Source organism: Sander lucioperca, chromosome 20 (genome assembly GCF_008315115.2).
Source record: "Sander lucioperca isolate FBNREF2018 chromosome 20, SLUC_FBN_1.2, whole genome shotgun sequence".
NCBI lineage: Eukaryota > Metazoa > Chordata > Actinopteri > Perciformes > Percidae > Sander > Sander lucioperca.
The window spans coordinates 18,450,958-18,473,792 of NC_050192.1; the positions used below are offsets into that span (position 1 = coordinate 18,450,958).

Below are 22,835 nucleotides of genomic sequence, written 5' to 3' on the forward strand. Positions count from 1 at the left end.
ATAACTACGTGAGAAGCAATGTTCATTTCGTCAAAAGCTATACCAAAAAATGTTTGTTGACGTCCTTTTTTTCACAACTATAATGATTAAAACTAAAGTCTTTCAAGACAAGAACTGAGGAAATGTATAAAAACAACAGCGTTTTCATAAAGAATCTTGCTTCTGATGACCTCTCTAACCGCTGTACACAACAGAGATGTTGACGGCTCAGAATGCTAAGACATAAAAAAGTTAAAATTTAAATTGCATGACAAAAGCTAGTTACTTAACTTAACTATACACTGTAAACCCGAATAAGTTACCTCAAAAAATGTGAGGCAATCAGTTGCCACAATTTTTTTAAGTTGATTAACTTAAAAGTCAAAATTTTCCAGAACTTAAAAGGTTGGATGAATTGCTACATGTACCTTTTGATAACAGTTAAATTAAAAGTGCTCATTTAACTCAACTCAAATATTTGCAGTTAATATGACTTACAGTTTTCTGTTAAGGCAGCTCAATTATTTTCAGTTATTATGACTTAAAAGTTTTGAGTTTACAAACCACAGGAATAAGTTCACAGAACTTTAAAAAAATAAGTACACAACCACACCAGTTTATGTTAACCAAACTCAATGTTTATTAGTTTGTGTTGTCATTGTTTTAAGTACACATTAGTCAAATATGTTGAGTTTGTTTACTTAAAAACATGTGACTCAAAACTTAAAAATTTTGTGGCAACTGATTGCCTCACTTACATTAAGTTTACCTAACTTAATATATCTAAAAGTCATGCTTTTGAACAGTTAAATTTAAAATTAAATACAAAAATAAATAAACATTTATAAATTAAAATAAATAGAATAAAAAAATAATTTTAAAATATACTTAAATAAATTGTATATAAATAAATAAATACATTTGAGAGATTTTTAAGAAGAAAAACTTCTAGCCTTCCAAATGTGTTCCTGGTCACTTAAGGAACACACCGACTTATTGGGACTTTAGCTTATTCCCCATATCCCCCAGAGTTAGATAAGTCCATACATACCCTTCTCATCTCCGTGCGTGTCTGACGCACCCACTGCTAGCTGCTGAGAAACAGCCATCTTCTAACCGTATACATACTGACAACTATTCTCAGAAAGGGTGAAGCACTGATACTTCTGCTACTTGGGCAGAGTGATTTGCACCTGAGAAGCCCCGTGGTGAGGAGCAGAGAGTTCGCCTGGAGTTCTGCAAGCAAATCACTCCACCCAAGTAGCAGTGCTTTGCCTTCTGAGAATATAGTTCCCAGTTTGTATACGGTTAGAAGATGGCTGTGTCTCATGTGACCTTGTTATTCGTACACGCTGTGACTATACAAATCACAACATGTAAATAGGAAAATGTTGGCGTTATTTTGTCACTTATTAGGAGCATAGATGGAGCCGGTTACCTCCAGGATCTGTGCTAAGCTAGGCGTGGGTGCATCAGACAGAGTTACGACACGCACGGAGATGAGAAGGGTATGTATGGACTTATCGAACTCTGGGGGATACGGGGAATAAGCCCCAATAAGTAGGCGTGTTGCTTTAAGGCCCTAGGAAATAAATATGTATCACAAATTTCTGATATTGACCAGACAACTAATCAGATAGTCAGGAAAATAATCGGAGTAATCAAAAACAATAATAAATAATACCAAAATGAAATTATTGTTTGCTACAGCTATAAAAGAAAAAAAAACACTGCTTTTGGCTTCCTGGTTAATTCCTGAGTAAGGCAACAGGGCAGCAATTTGGGTGAAATTTCAAAAATTCTATAGACTGTTTAAGAACATTTTCACTTAAAACTCTAAAATGTAAATGTTTTACATAACCAGTATCAAATGCACAGTGAAATGTGGGTCATCTTGTGCAGCCCACAATGGTTAAGAAAAACATTAAAACATACAAAACATTAGCGTTACTTTTGCATTATATTAATGAGAACAAAGGCATATTGTGTAGTTTGGGCCTATTGGCTGAACACCTGCAAAGTAGTGCAGTAACTTTTTGAGGCATTATTTAGACAAAAGGAGATAACTTTGAACTAGCCTTTTATAATGCTTTACCCTGCAGCCTTTTTTCAGATGAGTTTCTACATCATTAAGCCATTCTTGAGGGTCTGCAACCTTGGTGGTAGTTTACCACTTTCTAACCTGTTCACATCTTTAATGCAATCAGACAAATGGCAAACATAAAGTGGACTAATTGCAAAATTCACAAAGCTCATTTGAATCATTGAACCTGTTCAATGTTCCACTGGGTCAACCTATGAAATGTGTAAAAATCTATTTACCTGTTCATCATTGATTTTTTTTTAATTTTAGCCAGAGCATCTGCTGTCTTCCCAGTTTTTGATGCCTTCTGTCTGAATAAGGTCATCGGTTGAGGAAGATGGCGGTCAAGCTCAGGATAGTATGTGTTGGGCAGGTTCTGATTTGTAATCCGCTGGAACTCTGCATACAACTGCATAGAAATAACAGCAGGAGGAGAACACTTAAAAAAAACAGTCCAATTTGAAGAATCTAGCACACATTTATAAAGCAAAAATATCGGCCAAATGAGTAAGAATCACAATTTTCACTTTAAAAGAGAGAGCTGATCCATATTACCTCAGACTCTATTTTGAGACCAGGCCAGAGGTCCATGAGCTCGTTCACTGGTGGGCAGGATATCACTATGGTCTGTCGGCATAGGGGGAATGTGGTCTCCACCATCTTTCTTCAACAATATTTGCAAGCAAATACAAAGTAAAATATGATCTGTTCAGTGCCAAAGGTTAAATATCAATTAGGAAGATGATATTCGTGAACAGAAGACATTCATGAACTGTTGACTTGAATACGGCAAAAAGCATTATTTTGATCAAACAGGCAAGTAGAATAAACAAATGATATGTGTATGTGGGAGTGTGTATGATTTAGGGTTACCACACTAAAACATTGTCTGAAAAAAAAAACAATTTAAGTTACTGGTATTTAGAGGTGTGTGTGTGTGTGTGTGTGTGTGTGTGTGTGTGTGTGTGTGTGTGTGAGAGAGAGATTAATTGGATTACCTGGTATCTTTATCACATCTCCAGTTATCTTCCTTAACTTTTTGAAACTGGAACAGAGAGATGCAAAGGCATAAACTGATCTGAAACTGAACAAGTAAAAGCATTCAAAGAGTGTCGAATTATAAATACTTATAAATGTTCCCTGTTAATGATCTTTTCATTTGATCCCTAAAGTGTGAAGTTACTAAAGCCATCAAGCAAAATTAACATTACTGTAAAGAAAAGCAGCAGCACTTGAACCTTACTGCATGCTTAATCAACAATAATGCCATTTCTACAAACCAAAGCTTTACTGTTAAGGGTTTTTACTTTATTCATCTTTGTCATGAAAAGCAGCTTGCCTCCAGCAGGGTCGTTTGTTTTAAAACCGACGCAACACAAGTGGGCGAGCACGGGCAGTTGACTCGTGTTCTGTTAACCGCAATCTCCGTGTCTCAGACAGTCTGCTCACACAGAATTTAAAACGAGCGTCCCTAGAAGCTACAGGGAGCGCGGACTTGCAGTGTAGGAACTCAGTTTGACTCATTATGCTCGTTTATGCTCTTTTAATATGATATTGGACCTTAGCGGTGCACTATTGAAAGTTTCCATCAACAAAAAACTAACTATCGCATATGAGGTGTCTGTTAGTGCTTCTACTAACAACTCATTTTCTAACACCACCTTTAAGCGGGGAATGAGCGTGTGATTACTAGATTCATCCGTCGTAAAATTCTTCAGTGAGTCTGGTAGTGGTAGGTCGCTAGCTGTGCTGCTGGAGTGTGTAACGTTAGTGGTCGCGCTAATTAGCTAGCTAGCTAGCTAGCTCTTTAGCAGCTAACCTATATCTGACAAGTTGCCAATCCCTACAAGACTTCCGTGATAAGCCAGTGAAGGGCGGGGGCTTGGAGAAGTTCTACACTCTCTGAGACAAACGCATGTAAAAATGTATAATGTATAAAAGAAGTAAAAGTGAATGAATATTAACATTCAAAACTTACAGTAAGTCCAGTGAGGCTGATTGCTGCTGCTTAGGTAGTAACTTCTGCAAGCCTACTGTCTGTTGCTTCCCGCCTTGCTGCGTTGTTCAAACTTTTCTTCTTCTGTTTTTTTCCAAAGAGCGGTAAGGAAGGTAGTATGCATATTAGCACCACCTTCTGCTTCGCAGGTTGAATCAGAGATTAACTCGGCATAAAAAATGATCCCTGCAGCTGCTCAACACTTAAATAAAAATAAAAAATATATAAGCAACATTAAATTGATGACAATAAAAATGCAAAAAATAAATACATTTTGTCCTCCACTAATGTCTAATGCATTTCAGACCATTTGCCTCAATCAAATTGTTACTGTTTTAAAAATACAAAAAATAAATAAAATAAATACATGTCTTCCACTAATGTCTAATGCATTTCAGACCATTTGCTGATTGCAATTTATTTATTATGATCAATTTTACTTATTTGGTGAAGCACTTTGAGATTTTATTGTATTTTAACATGTGCTATATAAATTAAGTTTTTTTTTTAAATCACCCCTATTTGAAACAATAGAAATAACAGGACTTTATCATTCTTAGTATGTAATTACTTAATTCTATTAAGTTGCACTTAAGTTATGTTTTTAAGTTATGCTTACTTATACACAAAATAGTTCCATTTAATCAAAAATTATTAGTTAACAATACTCAAAAATGAAGAACATGTTACACCAACTTGACAAAATTAAGTTAGTATAACTTTTTCTAAAATTTTGAGTATACCCCACTTAATCTATTTAATTACTTTGAACATTCGGGTTTACAGTGTATAATGAATGTGAAATAAACATTCAATTTAAGTGATAGACTGTAACTAAGTAGCCTACATTTACACAAGTAGCCTACTGTTTTGAAGTAGGCTACTTGTACTTTGAGTATTTCCATTTTATGCAACTTTATACTTCTACTCTCAGAAACAGTATTTGATAATCAGTGACTTTGCAGATTTAAATTCAAGATACAAAATATAAGCAACTAATAAGTTATGTATTATCATATGATAAAATTCACAAACTACCCAGCAGGATATATAGGGAAAAATGAGCTCCAACTTTACCAGCTGCAACATCAAAGTGATGAACACATTAATGCATCAATAATAATCCAATAATATAAAGATGTGCAGTACTTGTTCCACAACTGATGCACACACATTCTCTCAAACTGAGCTTAACAGTTCCTCTATATTGGATACTCTCTCTCTCTATATATATATATATATATATATATATATATATATATATATATATATATATATATATATACATTTATTTATTTATTTATTTATTTATTTATTTATTTATTTATTTTTTTTATGTGCATGTAGTGATGGACAGAAAAAGTTTACTAACTAAAATACAGAAGCTCCATGAGAACTACTGGAAATGAAAGACTAATAAAGCTAACCTCATCAGAAGCATTCATTTAGAGACATTTACAAAAGGTGTGTGTGTGTGTGTGTGATAATTAATTTTCGTTTGACTGGTTTGGAATAAATCTCGAGAGAGAATAGCCTAATATAGATCTGAATAAAGTTGGATGGGTGCAGCTTTCATTCAACCAGACATCTCTCTCTCTCTCTCTCTCTCTCGCTCTCGCTCTCGCTCTCGCTCTCGCTCTCGCTCTCTCTCTCTCTCTCTCTCTCTCTCTCTCTCTCTCTCTCTCTCTCTGGAGCAGCAGCTCGTTCTCAAACAGAAACGCACACCGCGAGCGGACTCACTGCTGAACGGGCGGCACGAGACTCTTCCTCACCACCTTCGCCGTCCTCTTCCTCTGATGGAGGGATGCTAACAGGAGAGCTTCATCATCCTCATCTTCATCACCGTGTATCATCATCACCACCACCACCGCGAGCGGAGGGACAGAGCTAGGAGCAGCAGCTCTCCGTGGGCTAAAAAGTTGAGGAGGATCCGGTTTCATAACGGAGCACCGGAGGGACCCGTGCCCGGCGTTAACCCGGGATAATCCGCTTGACACGGTTCATTTCTACTTTGGACTTCATAGAAACGGATCCGGTGCTTTTTGAAGAGGAATAGCCTATTGTGAGGCTATAACGGATCACTGACGGCGCTTTCAAGGATCTCTTTCTAACTGTCCCCGGTAGGGTACGGAAACTGATCTCCGGTGTGTTTAACAATCTCTAACGTTACAAAAGGACACCTTTTTCTAATTTCTTTTTTTTTTTTACCGGATTTTCCGGTGTTTAAAATGACTTGTGTGTTTGAACTGATCAGTGACGTTTTCAAAATGATCCCCAGGTGTTTGTTGTAACGGATTCCCGGTGGTTAAACTGTTCAGTAACGGATTTCTGACGTTTAACAGCCAACAACTCTCTTTGTGTTCAAACTGACATCTGAGGTGTTTAACGGATTTCTCACGGTAGTGTAACGGATCCTCGGACAGTCCCGGGTGGACTTGGCGGTTTTCTGACCGACGGTAACCCCGGCCCCCTCCCCCGTTAGCCTACTGGAAAAAGAAATAGAAGAAGAAGTAACACGGCTGGCCTAGAAAGCAGGTGCTCACCGCGGAGTTCAGAGGAACAACTGCTTTAACAGAAAAGCGCGGTTCTTCTCGGGACTCTAACGGATCATCTCCAGGGTTCCCTGAACCCAAGGGACCGACCACCGGTAGAAACCGACCCGGGGCTCACCGCTTCCCAACGGGGGCGAGATAAGAGAAGTTACCGGAGGAGTTGATCTGGATCTTAGACTTCCTCGCGGACCGTTAATGATAGGATAACGTTCATCAGTAGCCTAGGCCTAATAACAGACTGATCTCATTTAGGGAACGGATTAATTGTTGGATTTTTAACGGATAAAAAACCCCGCCTATTTCTCCCGTTTTCTGTTCGGTTTCCCCTCCGATTGGAATCCACCGAATCGTTATTCCGGGGTAATCTATAAATCATATTGAATCCATTTTTCATCCATCAGCCTCACGAACTGTAAAGCAGGGATCGTTTAGACCCGGCGGAGAACCCCAGTGAATTATCTCCTCCACGGTGAAATAACCCCACATGCTGGCCGTAAATTATCCACTTAACCCCCTCAAGAGAGAGAAAGGGAGAGAGCCATAGCGCGAGGCTGCAGTGAGAGAGTTATTACCTCTATGAGACACCATCTTCTTTTTGGAGAAGTTCACGAAAAAAGCATTTAAAACGTCATAAACGCTCATTTTAACTTAAATTCTGACAAACAGAGAGACATACTCAACCCTTCAACTGGTTCTTTTTTCAATGTCAATTAACCTGAAAATCAACTTTTAATAATATTCTACAGGAAAACTGAAATGCAATCATAAAAAAATTGTGGAGATACTCGTTGTGCATCTGTGGCTCCTAATACTGGCCTTAATGGTCTGTAAGGCCTTTTCATCTCCCACTGCATCATCATAATAATCCCATAATAGTCCGATAGGGGTTTATTTATGCTTTATTGCAGTTTTGGAAGAGCTTTAACTCCGAAGCAATTAACTTTACAACAACCTGGAGACGGTGACCTGCTGCTTTAAATCTCCTGTTAGTTTAGGCTTTGGTTCAGGATCTCTGTCTCGAATGCATGTAGTGCATGCAAGTGACCATTTCTGAAGCTCAAAATGAGAAATTCCATCATCCAAAGGGTTTTTAATGAATACTCTGTGAGCAAATCCAGCTAAAGTGTGACTTCAGGTTGTTTACCATCATATACGGTCTTAACGCGGCTTTATTCTCAGTCTAACACTTCTATCTGTGGTGGTTTAGAGTTTAGCTTACCCAGCTGATTCCCAGTGAAAGCCTATGGATGATACGCTCACTGTATAGCCACATCCTCAACGGCATCCCTCCTCCTCCTCCTCCTCAGACTCCTCTAGAACTTGAAATCGAGCCATACAGCATTGATTTTTTTTCTTTTCTCCTCACCGCAAAACCAAAACGCACACGACCATCTCATCCTTTCTAGTTTGTCAGTCTTGTTGCCTGAAATGTAAAACGTGCCGCAGTGTGGGTTTTCCACCTCAAGCCACAGCTGAAGGACGTTAATAACGGTCAAGCAGCGGCGAGGTCAGAGTTCAGCTTTTCAGAAATATAACTGCTGCAGCACAGACTGGAGCTTTGACAGACTGAGAATTGGGAGCTTTGGAAGGATCAAAATACAAACGGCTCTTTTTCACGTTGAATCGTCTGTAAACGAGCTGGAATCAAACCCGAGCATCAATGCACTTGTTTCTGAGCCTGAACCTTGAGGACATTTCTTTGTCGTTAGAGTGACAGCTAAATGGGACTAAACGACAGCAGCCCGGGCGCCATGCGGAATGGCCGCGGCCTCTCGGACCAGTGGGCAGAGTCAGTGGTGGTCCGGCCTCGAACCACCGAGCGCCACATCACCGTGCACAAACGGCTGGTGCTGGGCTTCGCCCTCTCCATCCTCACCCTCATCATCGTCACAGCGGTGGCTGTGGTGCTCAGCGTCCGCTTCGAGGAGTGTAGCGGACGAGATCGCAACGGAGCGTCGGGCGAGTCAGGCTCGCGAGGCACCGGAGGGTCAGCAAAGTTGAACGGGAGCCGAGGTGAGAGGACGGGGGAGAGGGGTGACGATGAGGCGGTCCAGCCGTGGAGGAATTTGAGGCTGCCGGGCTCGTTGAGGCCGCGGCACTACGACCTGGGGCTCGCCGTCTACATGGACAACTTCACTTTCTCCGGAGAGGTCAGCATCGAGCTGGAGTGCATCAACGCCACAAGATTCATCGTGCTGCACGCTGACCGCCTTGAGGTACGGTAGCCTGTATGGGCAGAAATCTGTTGAAATCTTTGGTAAACTTAAATTATCTTTAAGAACGTATGACATCATAGTGATATCTGTGAGACGCCAATGTCGGCAATCAATATAAAGCTTTATCCAGATTCATGACCTGATCACAAAATATATTCAGGCAAACTTTGCAAAATTTTGCGAGTAAGGTGATGTCGGCTCATGCAGTGGGTAGTCTATGTATACCCTTGATGTTCCACTTCTGGGATTGCTTCGTTGCCGCCGGAAAATCTGCCGAATTTCACTCACTTAGGCTGTATATCTGTTGCCTTGGGCTTCCTTTGTGTTGAGATTTTATTGTCTACAAGTACTTTACAGAACAATCATGTGTTTATTAAGCTAGTATCTACCTTCCACTCCAAGCACTCCTGTAATTAAACTCCATGCCTTCTCTGTGCTGTCCTTCTGGTGCTGTCCTTATAAAAAGGATCTGTGGTGTTGTATTATGTTTTTCCACCTCCAAGATGAATCTCTCATCATCTATGATGTTGTAGAGAAGACATATGATATTGGGATGTCTTTTGGTAAATTGACTGGATGATCCTGCTGTTTCACTTCCTGCCCGGCTGTCTGAATGCCCTCTGGCTTGCATGAAAATAGACCTGGCGTGTATTTTTAGCGGGGCAGAGAGCCGCTTCACGCACACTTCTGGGACGCACCGTGGCACGGGTGGTGGAATATCAAGCATAATGGCCGCGATAACTTGTGGGGGTTGCGGCGCCTCTGGAATGCAGCGATGTTGACGCGCCCAGGGTTAGGGTTAGTCCAGTGGAAATTAGGGGTGAGAGCCTTACCTGCCGTAAGCCTACAGTAAAACAAACAAAGATTTATCCTGAGGGTAGTGCTACAGGAAAGACTTTTTGATACCTTAAAATTCTAAGGATTCATCCCCTGGTGAGTATGGATGTACTATGTAAGTTTAATGTATCCACATTAGATTTTCATATTTTTTAAATGGAAAATTTGCCTATAGAGCGGTGCTAGAAGAAAGTTGTCATGACCGAAAGAACGAGATCCAGGGTACAAGCGGCCGAAATGGGTTTCCTCAGGAGGGTGGCTGGCGTCTCCCTTAGAGATAGGGTGAGAAGCTCAGTCATCCGTGAGGAGCTCGGAGTAGAGCCGCTGCTCCTTCGCGTCGAAAGGAGCCAGTTGAGGTGGTTCGGGCATCTGGTAAGGATGCCCCCTGGGCGCCTCCCTAGGGAGGTGTTCCAGGCACGTCCAGCTGGGAGGAGGCCTCGGGGAAGACCCAGGACTAGGTGGAGGGATTATATCTCCAACCTGGCCTGGGAACGCCTCGGGATCCCCCAGTCGGAGCTGGTTAATGTGGCTCGGGAAAGGGAAGTTTGGGGTCCCCTGCTGGAGCTGCTACCCCCGCGACCCGTTACCGGATAAGCGGAAGAAGATGAATGAATGAATGAATGAATAGAAGAAAGTTCAGCAGCTCACCAGAATAATCAGGAATTATCCTCTCTGGAAACCATGAATATCCACAGTAAAGTTGATGGAAATCTGGAAATACCCTCCCGATTTTCATGAATCTTGGTGGAAGGGTGTAGCATGGGCCAACGAAGAACACATCATTTATTTTTGAGCAGATCCGAATCACGGGGCGGATACACATTGTTTTTCACTTTTGTAAACATTGTGAGATAGGGCATTACCTTGGCAGAGGTCTGCGCTCTCCAAGTGTCCTTCAGCTAAAATAAAGATGACTTTTAAACCAAATATATAGCCCTGTTTCAACCCAGACGTCTTTTGACTTGTAAATCACCAAATCTAATTCTTACTGGTTTGGTGTAGAAGATGAATACGTATATGCTTTAGAAATATCCAAATGATTTGACTTTAAAACATAGAAAATCAGGAAATTTCAAATCAGCAAATCAATCTCAAAATAGCATCAATCTGCTGTTTCTGCTTAAAAATTACTGTTACGGCTGTAAGCAGTCCAACAAAGTGCTGCCGCGAGGGACTAAACACAGATGCATAAACGCACTGTCACACGCTCAAGATTGTATTGCAATGATTTATTCCTCCACACGTAAAACACAACTAATACTGCAGTTACCAAATGTATAGTTACTTTGTGAGTCGAAATAAGCGCGTTAGTGTTCGCTCCCAGGCTCACCTCCTCTCTGTCAAAGCCCAAAAAAAACAGGTGAACAGGTTATTATTAACAGTTATCACTTCCGCTCAAGCCGTGATGAACACGCCCACCACCTACAATATACACTAAGTGCACAATATAATAATCAATAAATAATATAAATGAGACCATAAACAACATACAGTATGTGGCTCCTACAATTACTTTAACAAATAATGGATTATCAAATAGTTGGCGATTATTTTTCTGTCGATCGACCAAGCGATTAGTTAACTAATCATTGCAGCTCTATTTGACTTTAATCACAATAAGATCAGTTTTATGAAATGCAGATGTATTAGATGTAGAATCTTTTTTTTTTTTTTCAGGTGACACTCAGGTGTTGGATATTGTTGACCCTCTTTTACCCAACCCCTGAACCTCCTACTAGTGGACCAAAGTGCCTATTTTTGGAATCACTGGATGCACTACCTTCTTCAGTTGGTGTTGTAGCTGTAGTATATGAAAGTGATTGAGAACTAACCTCCGTACCCGCTCTAAAGCCTGCCCCCCTTTCAGAGACGGGTACATCGCTGCCAGTGGATGCAAACAGTTTGACAACTTTCCTGATGATTCTTTCAAAACAAAGCTCCTTGTTTGCATCCTGAGATCTCCTCTCTGCATTGGAAAACAACCTGCTCTCTAACAAAGAATGTTTACTTCCAGATTTGGCCTCAGAGATTTCCTTAATGAGACTAATTAACCATCAAAGTTGCCGTTTCAGCCAAATATTTGAGATGAGCACGTGGTGAGAGAGAGCCTCAGAGAAACGCCTGAGCAACGTGATTTTTCCGGCCGGTCAACTCAGCTAATGTGAGAGGAGGATAAATCTGTCTAATTTGGGCAGAGGCCAATTAAAATCCCTGCCGTCCCTTTTGTGTTCGTATGTGAGCACACTTTGAATTAAGAGGTGTTGTTGGGCGCCAGGCAGGCCTCCTAAGATATCAGTGCATGACAATTTTTTTTTATATAAAAAGGCCAAAAGAAAAGTGGATAAAAATAAAACCTGCTGGTAGAAAGAGGAGACAAAATTATCCTGCAAGGAACGCTTTATTCTCAGTGTCAAAGAAATGTCACAAGGACAAAGTCCATTCGACATTCAAGAAAACTGAAGTAGAAATGGGCCAAAAGCATCATTGTGATGGTTTGCATGTTTTATTACATGAACTACATACCAGTGACTGCTCACCCCAAAAACAAAAATACATATTTATCCTCTTACCTGTAGTGCTTTTTATCAGTCTTGATAGTTTTGGTGTGAGTTGCCCAGTGATATCGGCCGTAGAGATGTTTGTCTTCTCTCCATTAAAATTAAACTAGATGGTACTCAGCTCGTTTTGCTCAAAGCGACAAAAATACATTTGATAAACTCAACAGCAATGTCTCTTTCCAGAAATCATGACCCGGTTACTCAAGATAATCCACAGACCTGGTTGGGAGCAGTTTGATGTAGGAACTATTTTCTTTCAACTGTATCACCACACAGAAGGAAGGGTACTCATGGATGAGAGGCTTGTGATGTAAACATTAATGGCGTTCTCCTTGGCTGATTTCTGGAAAGAGACATTGCTGTGGAGTTTTCTTAATGGCCGACTACAAGTGCCATATAGTTCCATTATATTAGAGAGTAGGCAGACATCTCTACAGCCAATATCTCCAACACTGGGCAACTCACACCTAAACTATCTAGATAAATAGCACTACAGGTAAGAGGGAAAATATGTATTTTTAATTTTAGGATGAACTGTTCTTTAACAATTCCTGCTGAGCTAAAACATATCATCAGTTCTTAGACTGATTTCCTTTACCCTAGGGCAAAGATTGGTTCCAGTTCATGTTGAGGAAAATAAACTTGTAGAGTCCTCAGTGGCTTTCACATGACTGACCAGACGGATTTGATCACAACAAGACACATTATTAAAGATTCAGTATTTAAACAGGAACCATGTCAGGCCGTTAAAATGTCTGACAGTGACGAATTGAGCTGACAAATCGAAGCAGTCAACAAACAAACCCAATTAAAAAGCATTTTGGTTGAGTGGAGCATTTGAAGGCATCACGGAGCGTGGCGCTGCGTTTGCTGACTCACCAGAAAACCCTTGAAAAAAATCCTTTTAATAGCCAACGTGTCCTCTGTGTCCCCGGGCTCTCTGTTTGTATCGATCACTTCATTCATCAAAGAACAAACACACATTCACACAAACGGATACAGACGCACACACTCAGTGTTTGATTGGCTGATTATCGCTGATGTTTGACAACAAAGAATCCCAGAGGCTCCTAATGGTACCTACTGTTGCCGGGCATGTTCCCATCATGCACTGCTGCTCATCTCAGAGGGTAGTTCCACTGGTTTTCTTCAAACCTCAGCTCTCACTTTTTGCTTAATGATGACAAATTGTCATTATTGTAGTGATCTGCAGAGGTGGAAGAATTACTCATAGCTTTTAAAAGGATTTTAGGAATAGAATTAAGGAGGATCCATTTGAAGAAATGGAATAAAATATTCACATTAGGGCTGGGCGATATGACAATATATATAGTCAAAACGATGACTAAAAATGTCTTATATATTTTATATCGTTACTATCCCAATGTCGAAAAACCAGCTGCCAAACTCGATTATTATTAATTATTATGATGATGATGATTCTACTTCCTCCTCTACCTTCCTTCAGGTGGACCGGGTGTCCGTCACAGCAGAGGGCGGCTCCGGTGGTCGTCCCGCCAACAGGCCCGGGGGCGGAGCCATGCGCGTCCACCGCCACTTCCCCTTCCCGGCCAATCAGATGTACGTCGTGGTTCTGCACCGCGAGCTGAAGCCGATGAGAGTTTACCGGCTGAACGTGAGCTTCGACGCCGCCATCGAGGACGAGCTGCTGGGCTTCTTCAGGAGCTCATACACCCTGCACAGAGAGAAACGGTACACACACACACACAAACACACACACACACACACACACACACACACACACACACTGAAACACTCATTTTTCCTCCAGCAGCAGGTGGTTCGACTGGAAAAGGTCAGAGCTTCACATCCACGACATTGATTAACTCAAACACACTGCGGTCAGTGTGTGTGTGTGTGTGTGTGTGTGTGTGTGTGTGTGTGTGTGTGTGTGTTCTACTTATCAAACCACACACACACACACACACACACACACCCTCCTTATGAATTTCCCATAAGCCTGTGCTCCAGAGTTGTTGTCACATCAGATTTCTTCCCCACGGTGCTGATGGGAAACAGACTGTGTGCTGATACATTTATTATTTCATGCATTACTTTTTGTCTGTGTGGCCTCAATCTGTGCGAGGCTGTGTGTTACCCCAGTGACAGAACAGTTGGTCGACTGTTTCTGCAATAAGTGGAACAAAGTTTTAGTTAATTGAAGAGCTCTCTCATAATTGCACAAAGTAAAGTTAATACCATATGATGACTCTCCCATGCTGAAACCTTTCATCTTGAAGTCATTAAACGTACAGTAATTCTTCTGTATTATATTATGTGTATTTACTCGTTTTTGATTGCCTGGAAGTAGTGGTGGGCCCTAACGGAGTACCTTGATACATGTTATATATTTTCAAACCGCATGCTATAATAAACATGTCTCAAGTAAATATGAATTCAAAGAACAAAATCATATAATTAATAATTAAACAAGAATTAAAAGTCTGAGTATTTCCGCCCTCACCTAAAACACATTTGGTAAATGTTTGTAATGTGATATTATGTGTTAAAGTTGTATTCCTTCCGGTTTTGGTCCTGGTTTATTTGGCAACGCCCAACACACAGCGGTTTGCACTAGACTTTATATAAAGATGGACGATGCGTTTTTACTTCCTCCCACTGTACAAAAATGGAAAGATTCCCGATACGGGCGCTGCCATCTTGTAATTTTGGAAGTCAGAGTCCGCGCAGTAGTGATTCGCTCATACTGTACACCCCGCCTGACCAATTGCGAGTTAATCCCAGCTGTCAATCATGACGTTTCACCCTGTTTTTTTGCATCAAATAACCAAAAACTAAACTGATCAGAAAAAATCAACACTTGAACAAACATCAGCGTGATCAGATCTACACAAATTGGAGGTAGAGTGGTCGTCGGTAGTTTGATCCCTGGCCGCTGCAGTCTACTGTACATGTCGAAGTGTCCTTGGGCAAGATACTGAACCCCAAATTGCTGTGAATATATATCGCTGATGAGCAGGTGGCACCTTGCATTCTATCCTCTGCCATCTGCGCTTTGAGTGGTCTCTAAGGCTAAAAAAAGCGCTATATGAATGCAGTCCATTCACCATTAATTTTATAGTGTAAAACATGAGACAGGTGTGTCGGAGGGGGACAAGCAGGTCAAAAGTTGCAAAGAAACTCCCGCACGCTGGCTATCTTGCAAAAAATATAAAGTTTAATAGTAGGCAAATCTTTGGTACTAGACCATCTTACTACTGAAACGTTGCAACTGCAATTGCAAATTGAAGATCTGCAATAAGTCGTTTTGCAAGGGTTGTGATTTTTGTGTCGAATATTTCCTGCAGATTTTGAAGACCTTTTTTAACGACTGTCATTAGCAAAATGATGACATTTATGGATTTCTCTGATGAAATGGTTCCTGTTAAAATACTGTGTAATATTTAGAGAACTGTAGCTTGATAATGTTTGCTGTTTTCTAGACTGGAGGAAAAACTGAGAACAATGCAAGACATGATCAACATTGTCACATTTTCTAAAGATTGACTAATCATTTAGTCAACCATCATATCAAGGCTATGAGCATTCAAAATGCTGCTCCAGATTTGTTTTAGCATCAACGTTGCTTATAAGGAGTTCTTGTAATTAGTTCCAGCCAGGTAGCAGTGACGTGGCGTTGTTCGGTTTTGTGGAGAGTTAACCTTCCACCAATCATCAAACTGTTGAAAGTCAGAAAGCGATAATGTGACGGATCGATGAACAGAGCAGGACAGTTTGTACAGTTCAGATTGTCAGCAGGCTGATAGCTATGACTCATTTAAACAACAAAGAAAAACCAACACTGCATTTTAACCATCCAGGTCATGTTAGGTGGAATTGAAATAGTCACGACATTTATTCAAAGGGAAGTATGTCATTTGCCTCAGCTGTTTCACTTTCAAATTAAAGACATTTTATTTAATAACATTATTTTTTAATTTTTTAGACAGACTTTTTTATTTTTTAAGTACTTTTGATAGATTAAGTTTTGCATTGACATTGTATACATGACATTGGTCCCTATAACAGCATCCTATTGTGTTTGTTTTAAAACAATATTTGGTTACACTTTACTTGAAGGTATCTACATACGAGTGATATGACACTGTCATGAACGTGTCATGAACATTATAAACAAGTCGTAAACGTTTATGACATAACGCTTCTTTTAGTAAGTGTCATTCGGTTTTTGTCATGACAAGTTATGGTTAGGGTTAGATGTTTTCAGCACAAGTGGTCCCATATTCACTGGTAGCTGCTGTTTGGATCAATGTTGGATCAATACAGCAGCTGATGGACCAGCAGAGCTCGATCACAACAGAACAACCTGCTAGTTAAAGTTGAATGGTTACAGTTGACTTTGTGCACTAAACTGATTGCTCAAACGTTGGGTAAGAGAGAAACTCTACGTGAGAGAAAGCTATTCGAAATACTCGATAACAGAATGATTGCTAACTTTGTTTTGGCATGTGCAAGAATTCACAGACTGCGTTGCTGTGAGAGCATATTAACTGCTGGAATAAATGCATCTAAATAAGACGGTTTCCACACACATACAGTAGTAAGGAAACCTGTATATGTGACTAATACCCTTTTGAAAGGTGCCAGTCTGGGTTCATAAATATGTTAATCTGATGACTAACCAGCAAGGCAAAGAGACACAGCTCCTTAATTTAAGAAAAAAAGCTTTGAACATGTCAGATTTACACGTCACTACTGTCCAAATTATACACTGCTGAAAAGTGTGTGTGTGTGTGTACAACGATCACTGTTAGTTTAAGGATTAGCTTAATGCAGCTGTGTGGCTAATGCTAACACACACACACACACACACACACACACACACACACACACACACACACACACACACACTCCACTGTGAGATTTGCTGAAGCCCAGCCTGCGGTGTCTGGATATTAAATGCTAGGGGGAGGGGGGAATTAATTAGTGTACACACACACACACACACACACACACACACACACACACACACAGTTTGCGGTTTGCTGATATCTCCCAGTGAAACCAGTCTGAAATGGTCCAGTCTCTGTGGCAGTGACACCACTTACCTGCAGCCTGCTGCTCACATGAACCATGACATCACAACAGCATGAAACGGGCACATCAATACTCAGCTAATGTAAACAAGGAAATTGCACTAGGGTTGTTGCGGTGCATTTCCACCTGGCCTCCAGGAAGTGCACCGGGCTTTGAATCCAATTTGACGTAGTGGCCAAACATTGAAAATACAACTTCTGTGTCTGTCACGTGATGCCCTCTGGCCCAAAAAGGCATTTTCCCCATAAACTTACATGGCAAAAGAGATGTCTGTAAATCAGTGGATACATTTTTTTTCCAACATCACAACCTTCTTGCGCTATGTACAGCACTTTGGTCGGCGCGAGCTGTTTTTAAATGTGCTATAGAAATAAACTTTACTTACTTACTTACTTCTTCCCACGAAATGACTCGTTTCACTATCAGAATTTGATCCATTCAGTCCGATAACATTTGGAAAGTCTAGAAGAGCCGTGCAAAAGTTTAGACACTTCTGAGACATTTAATGCAGAATCATCTTCTCTGCCGTCCATCTGTCTGTTCCACACAGTCAGTTGCAATATAAATGCATACATTGTTTGCTTAGTAAGAGAGCAACAAATGGAAGCATCATTGCAGTGGCAGTATCAAGGTACTGTATTCAAGCCAAAAGGGCCAAGTGAAGTCACAACTGGTTTTAAAGTCAAAGTTGATTCTGAAGTCACCAGATTTGTTAATCAAATCATGGACTGCAACTAACTAAATTATTTCATCACGATTTCTCCGCAGATTATTTTCTAGATTAATTTTTAGCTGTATTTAACATCAGAAAAAAATATGGATGGGGGCTGAATTATACAGCGACGCAACGACAGGCGCAGGTAGCACTCAGCCAGTTTGGTACTTTCCTGACTTTGAAATGTACTCTGGCCGTCTGTGTGGTATTGTGTTGCCCGGCACAGAGCGCACGGTGCACAGCTAGAGCTTCATTCAAATGAAGCAGCACAAAGAGAGTTGTTGGTATCTCGGTGGAAGTGTTTCTTAGACCTTGCACTGTTTCTCCTGCAACGTCACTGCAGGTCTGATGGTTTTATCAACAAATGCAAAATACATACAGTGCGTGCAGCAAATGTGGAGCAATGACTGAATAATACTTTACATCAGTGCATCACAGACTCCTTTCCAACTTTTTTTTAGCAAAAGTGCTTTTCATGTTTTGTTCTTGAAATGCATCCTGATGAAAACTGAGTCACATGTTATATGACGTGACCATTTATGACGTGAGATACAGATTTGAGATTGATGTGATCGTATAAATGGCGTATAAACATTTTGTGATTGGCTCAGCTGTTTGAGACCAATGAGACCAGTGATGTGACTGGCTGAGACTATATTAATTTGAGGAGTGAATGAATCATTAGTATTAATCTCCACTCCCTCTGATCTAAACTCAACTTCAGCCGTTAAGTCCGTTTGCACTTCTGCACAAACGTGAACCAAAAATGCAGGTGGAGAGCTATTATACAATCGGCCATTGTGCAATACAGAATGTATTGACCACAGCACGAGTTAACGGGAAATGTGCAATCATTATCAAAATGAAGTGCAATACGAGGGGGACGATGTGTTGTGGGTTCTGTTCTTCTGTGATTGTGAGGAAAGGTAGGGGGGTATGGTGTGAGGTTTATTAGATCAGTTCATTGAAGCATTGGATGAGATAATGTTTCTATGTAGGTTAACTGTATGTTTATTGTGTGTTTATGCGCGATGTGTCGCCATTTCGTTTCTCTCGAATGCCCAAGATGAATTTCTGCTGTAGGAGACAATAAAGCTTATCTTATCTTATCACAGTCTGTGCATCCAACACCCCCTGCTTTGGTTTGACTTTGAGCCTGTGCCATTAAATCCTTGTGTCAGTGTTGCTAAAAAGTTCCAGCTGCGAGCTTTAGAACAGACTTCTAAAGAGTTGCAGGCCTTACTATTCCTCGTTAACTGTAAATTCCTTGCCTCGTTAAAAAAAAAAAAAAATAATATATATATATTATTATTTTTTTTTTTTTTAACGAGGCAAGGAATTTACAGTTAACGAGGAATAGTAAGGCCGCTAACGAGGAAGGGTCTGATGAGGAACAAAGTTGTCGAAGTGTTAACGAGAGAGACGGGATGGTTGATGAAGAGTCTACGTTTTAACATGCTCATTTTCAGGTTCATTCTTCTAATTTGGGTTTCTACTTGAACATGTTTACATGCTTTAAAGTTCAAAAAACACATTATTTTTCTCATTCTGTCTGTCTGAATATACCAGATAGTCTGAAACGCTCCGTTTTAGCGCCTGTCTCTTGAAGCTGATAGGTCACTCCTCTTCATCACCAGCTCACTCTCTTGACTCTCTCGCGCTGATAGTCATCCAGTGTTGAGATGAGATGTTTCAGATCAATACTGCGCTCACCCACTTTGTGTGTGTCAGAGGGTAACCTATATATATTGTGGCCATCAATTGAAGCGACTTAATAAATGCATTCGTTCTCAAGCACACAGACGAGGAGAAACTGCTGTGTAGCAGAGGGCTTCATACCTGTGACTCTCTTACCTGAGCCTGAAATTAGCAATGATGGCTGTGTCCGCCCACTTCAGTCCAGAGGGAAATATCTCAACAACTATTGGACGGATTGCCATTCAATTCACTATACATAAAGAATTAATCCTTATGGCTTTGATGTCCCCCCCTGACATTTCATCTAATTTCACCGACGGATCAATATTCACACTGGAAACTTCTCTTATGTGTATGACAGAATACCACTAAAACTTTAACATTATTTTCATTGTCTATTACTCCTCGGTTAATCTTGATCAATAAGTTGTTTGGTTTATAAAATGGTGAAAAATTTTCAGTGTTTTTCAAAGCCCAATAATTCGTCCTCAAATGTCAAAGATATTCAGTTTACTGTCACATGGGAGTGAAGAAACTAGAACATTCACTTTTAAGAAGCTGGAATCAGAATTGTTACTTTTTTGTCATAAATTACTCAAACCACTCAAATCTATTATCAAAGTAGTTGGCACTTAAATTTAATATTTGACAACTAACCGATTAATCGATTAATCTTTGCAGCTTTACTTAGAACCAAACTTAAAAACATAGGTTAAGATAATTGCTATCCTGACATTTATAATTGGCTGCTTGGAAAAAAAACAGCTTGTTAAACAAGACTTACGAGTCTGCAGGCTTAAAGGCTGTGTGGATTTTTGTTTCTTCTGGTGTGTAACGCATGCCTCACAGCCTCATGGGGCTGCCTGCATGAGCAACAACGCTTTGGGAACAACTCACCTCTTGCTTTTGAAACCAGCTTGTCTTGAGGCAAACTTGCTTTGTTTTGTATTTTAATTCCTGGTTGCAATTTGTGCTGCAGCTTAACATCTCCTTGGTATCCGTTTCTTGGCCTTTTTATAGTGAAGGATTTCAGCCGTGTAACTTCCCTGTATGTCCTGTCCTGTACTACCTTGTAGAGCTGTAATCAGGCCTTAAAAGTTAGGCCCGACAAGGCCCAAGCCCGACAGAACTCGGCCCGAGCCCGACAGGTACATTTTGATTGACAGCTTTTTAAAAGCCCGAACCCGTTTACAGCTCGACATTATTCAAATGTGCGCACGCACGCAGCTCTTTTGCCAAGAATCAGTCATTTATACATTTTTTATAGGGCTGTCAATCGATTAAAAAATTTAATCAAATTAATTACATACTCTGTGATTAATTAATCTAAATTAATCGCATACATAATTAACGGTGTCTGAACCGATACTTTGTAATAAACTTTAAAAAAAAGAAAAAAAAAGTACTAAACAGTTGGCGACATTAAGAACTTGTTTATGGCTAAGGCCATATCGTCAAAATTAAGTGATTTAATAATATTGTAATAACTATAACAATAACTTATTTCACTAGTAAATTGCTGTTGAACGACAAACAACCACCAGATGGGAAAAGGACATTTAACAATAACTTTGAATGCACCACGAGGCTGTAAATTACCAGTTTCATTGAACGCACCGTCTGTTTTTCCGACGTCGGCAGCTGCAGATTGTTACACCCCGTTGTTGAATCCTCTACAGTGAAATGCAGACAAACTTTACACTGTTTAGAGTTAGCTGTCAGCATTGTAACCGTGTTTAATCCAGCTACTAGCTAGCGGTAGGCTAACGTTAGCTGCTGTCGAGTATAGTGTTAACTAGCGTCCCATGCAGCGGTGTTTGTGTTGCCTGTAACGTCTGTTTCAGAGCATCAGAGAGAAGTTCAGACATATCAGTGGCACCAGATTTCGGCAGGAAGAAGATGTTTACAAGTAAATGTTCCAGTTAATGATCCAGGCAGCACATTCTCGTCTCCCTCCTTCATTTTACAGTCCAATGGTGGCTAGAACGGCTCCGGGTCAAACGTCAATATGGAATGGATTAATCTGCGTTTTTTTTTTTTTGCGTTATTTTGACAGCCCTAATTTTTGAACATAATTTATTCATGACTAACGTAGGTTATAGGCCACTTGGAAGTTGGAACAAAGAAATAAAATAGGTCCTCCAGAGGCCAGCCTCCGTTTCACCTCCTCAGCATCCATTTTCGCGTTAATCGAAACGCATCACGTGACCGCTCATTTACCGCGCAACCCGGAGCTCAAGCCCGAGCCCGGCCCGAGCCCCTGTAAAATGATAAAAATTAAGACCGAACCCGACCGGGCAAAGATCTTCTACTCTACTACCTCGCACTAATGGCCATGAAGGACCTTGTTGCACATGATTAATTGTTCCTGCTTCAGTGGCCACCAGTTAAACCCTTAAAGAGACGGTACTGTATTACTCAAACTTTCCGACGATTGCTTGTCAAATATTTCATTTCACGTGTGAACGGCGCAAACTGTTTTCATTGATCACCTGTGGGTCATGGTCCACAGAGAGGAACAGAAAGCAAAACAACAACCTCCTTATCTCCTCCTCGCCTCATCTCCTCCTTCTTTCTTTTCTCTCCCCCCTCTAATCTCCTACATCCTCACTTTCTCCTCTCTCGCTCCATCAATAAACGAGAAGAATTTAAATCTGATCTAACCCCCCCCTCCATTAGTCACATATATTATATTTTAAACATGATGAATCAGCCTCTTCCACAGCTTCCTGTGTAAAACTATAGCTGCTGCAGCAACACACACACACACACACACACACACACACACACACACACACACACACACACACACACACAGCATTCTTCAATGTAAACGTGGGGAATTGCAATTTGAGACGTTGCTTGAAGAGGTCGGTGTGTGTGTGTGTGTGTGTGTGTGTGTGAGATACATATAGAACTGTAACACACACACAGACACGCACACACACTGAAAAGCACCTGACTCAACAGTTTCCTCTACAGTGACATCTCTGAATATGAAGTGTGTGTGTGTGTGTGCGTGTGCTCTTCTTCTGTGATAATGACAAGCATTACAGCAGGAAATTATGTCATTTCTTTTTTTCTCTTCTTGCTGTTCGGGAGACGAAGCTAAGCGTTGCCGC

General features: G+C 40.6%; 1 protein-coding gene across 4 annotated transcripts in view; it reads left to right on the forward strand.

Annotated features, from left to right (window-relative positions):
• Window positions 1-22,835, forward strand: part of LOC116047901 (thyrotropin-releasing hormone-degrading ectoenzyme) — a 212,189-nt gene that overhangs the window by 10,638 nt on the left and 178,716 nt on the right. For 2 of the 4 annotated variants that reach the window (XM_035995965.1, XM_035995966.1), the window contains exon 3: window positions 13,690-13,934. In XM_035995965.1, the coding sequence (XP_035851858.1) occupies window positions 13,762-13,934 (173 nt within the window). In that variant the 5' untranslated portion in view covers window positions 13,690-13,761. Of the gene's footprint in view, window positions 1-5,755; window positions 8,827-13,689; window positions 13,935-22,835 lie in introns of those variants that run through there. The other 2 variants (XM_035995964.1, XM_031296925.2) reach the window with 2 other exon arrangements.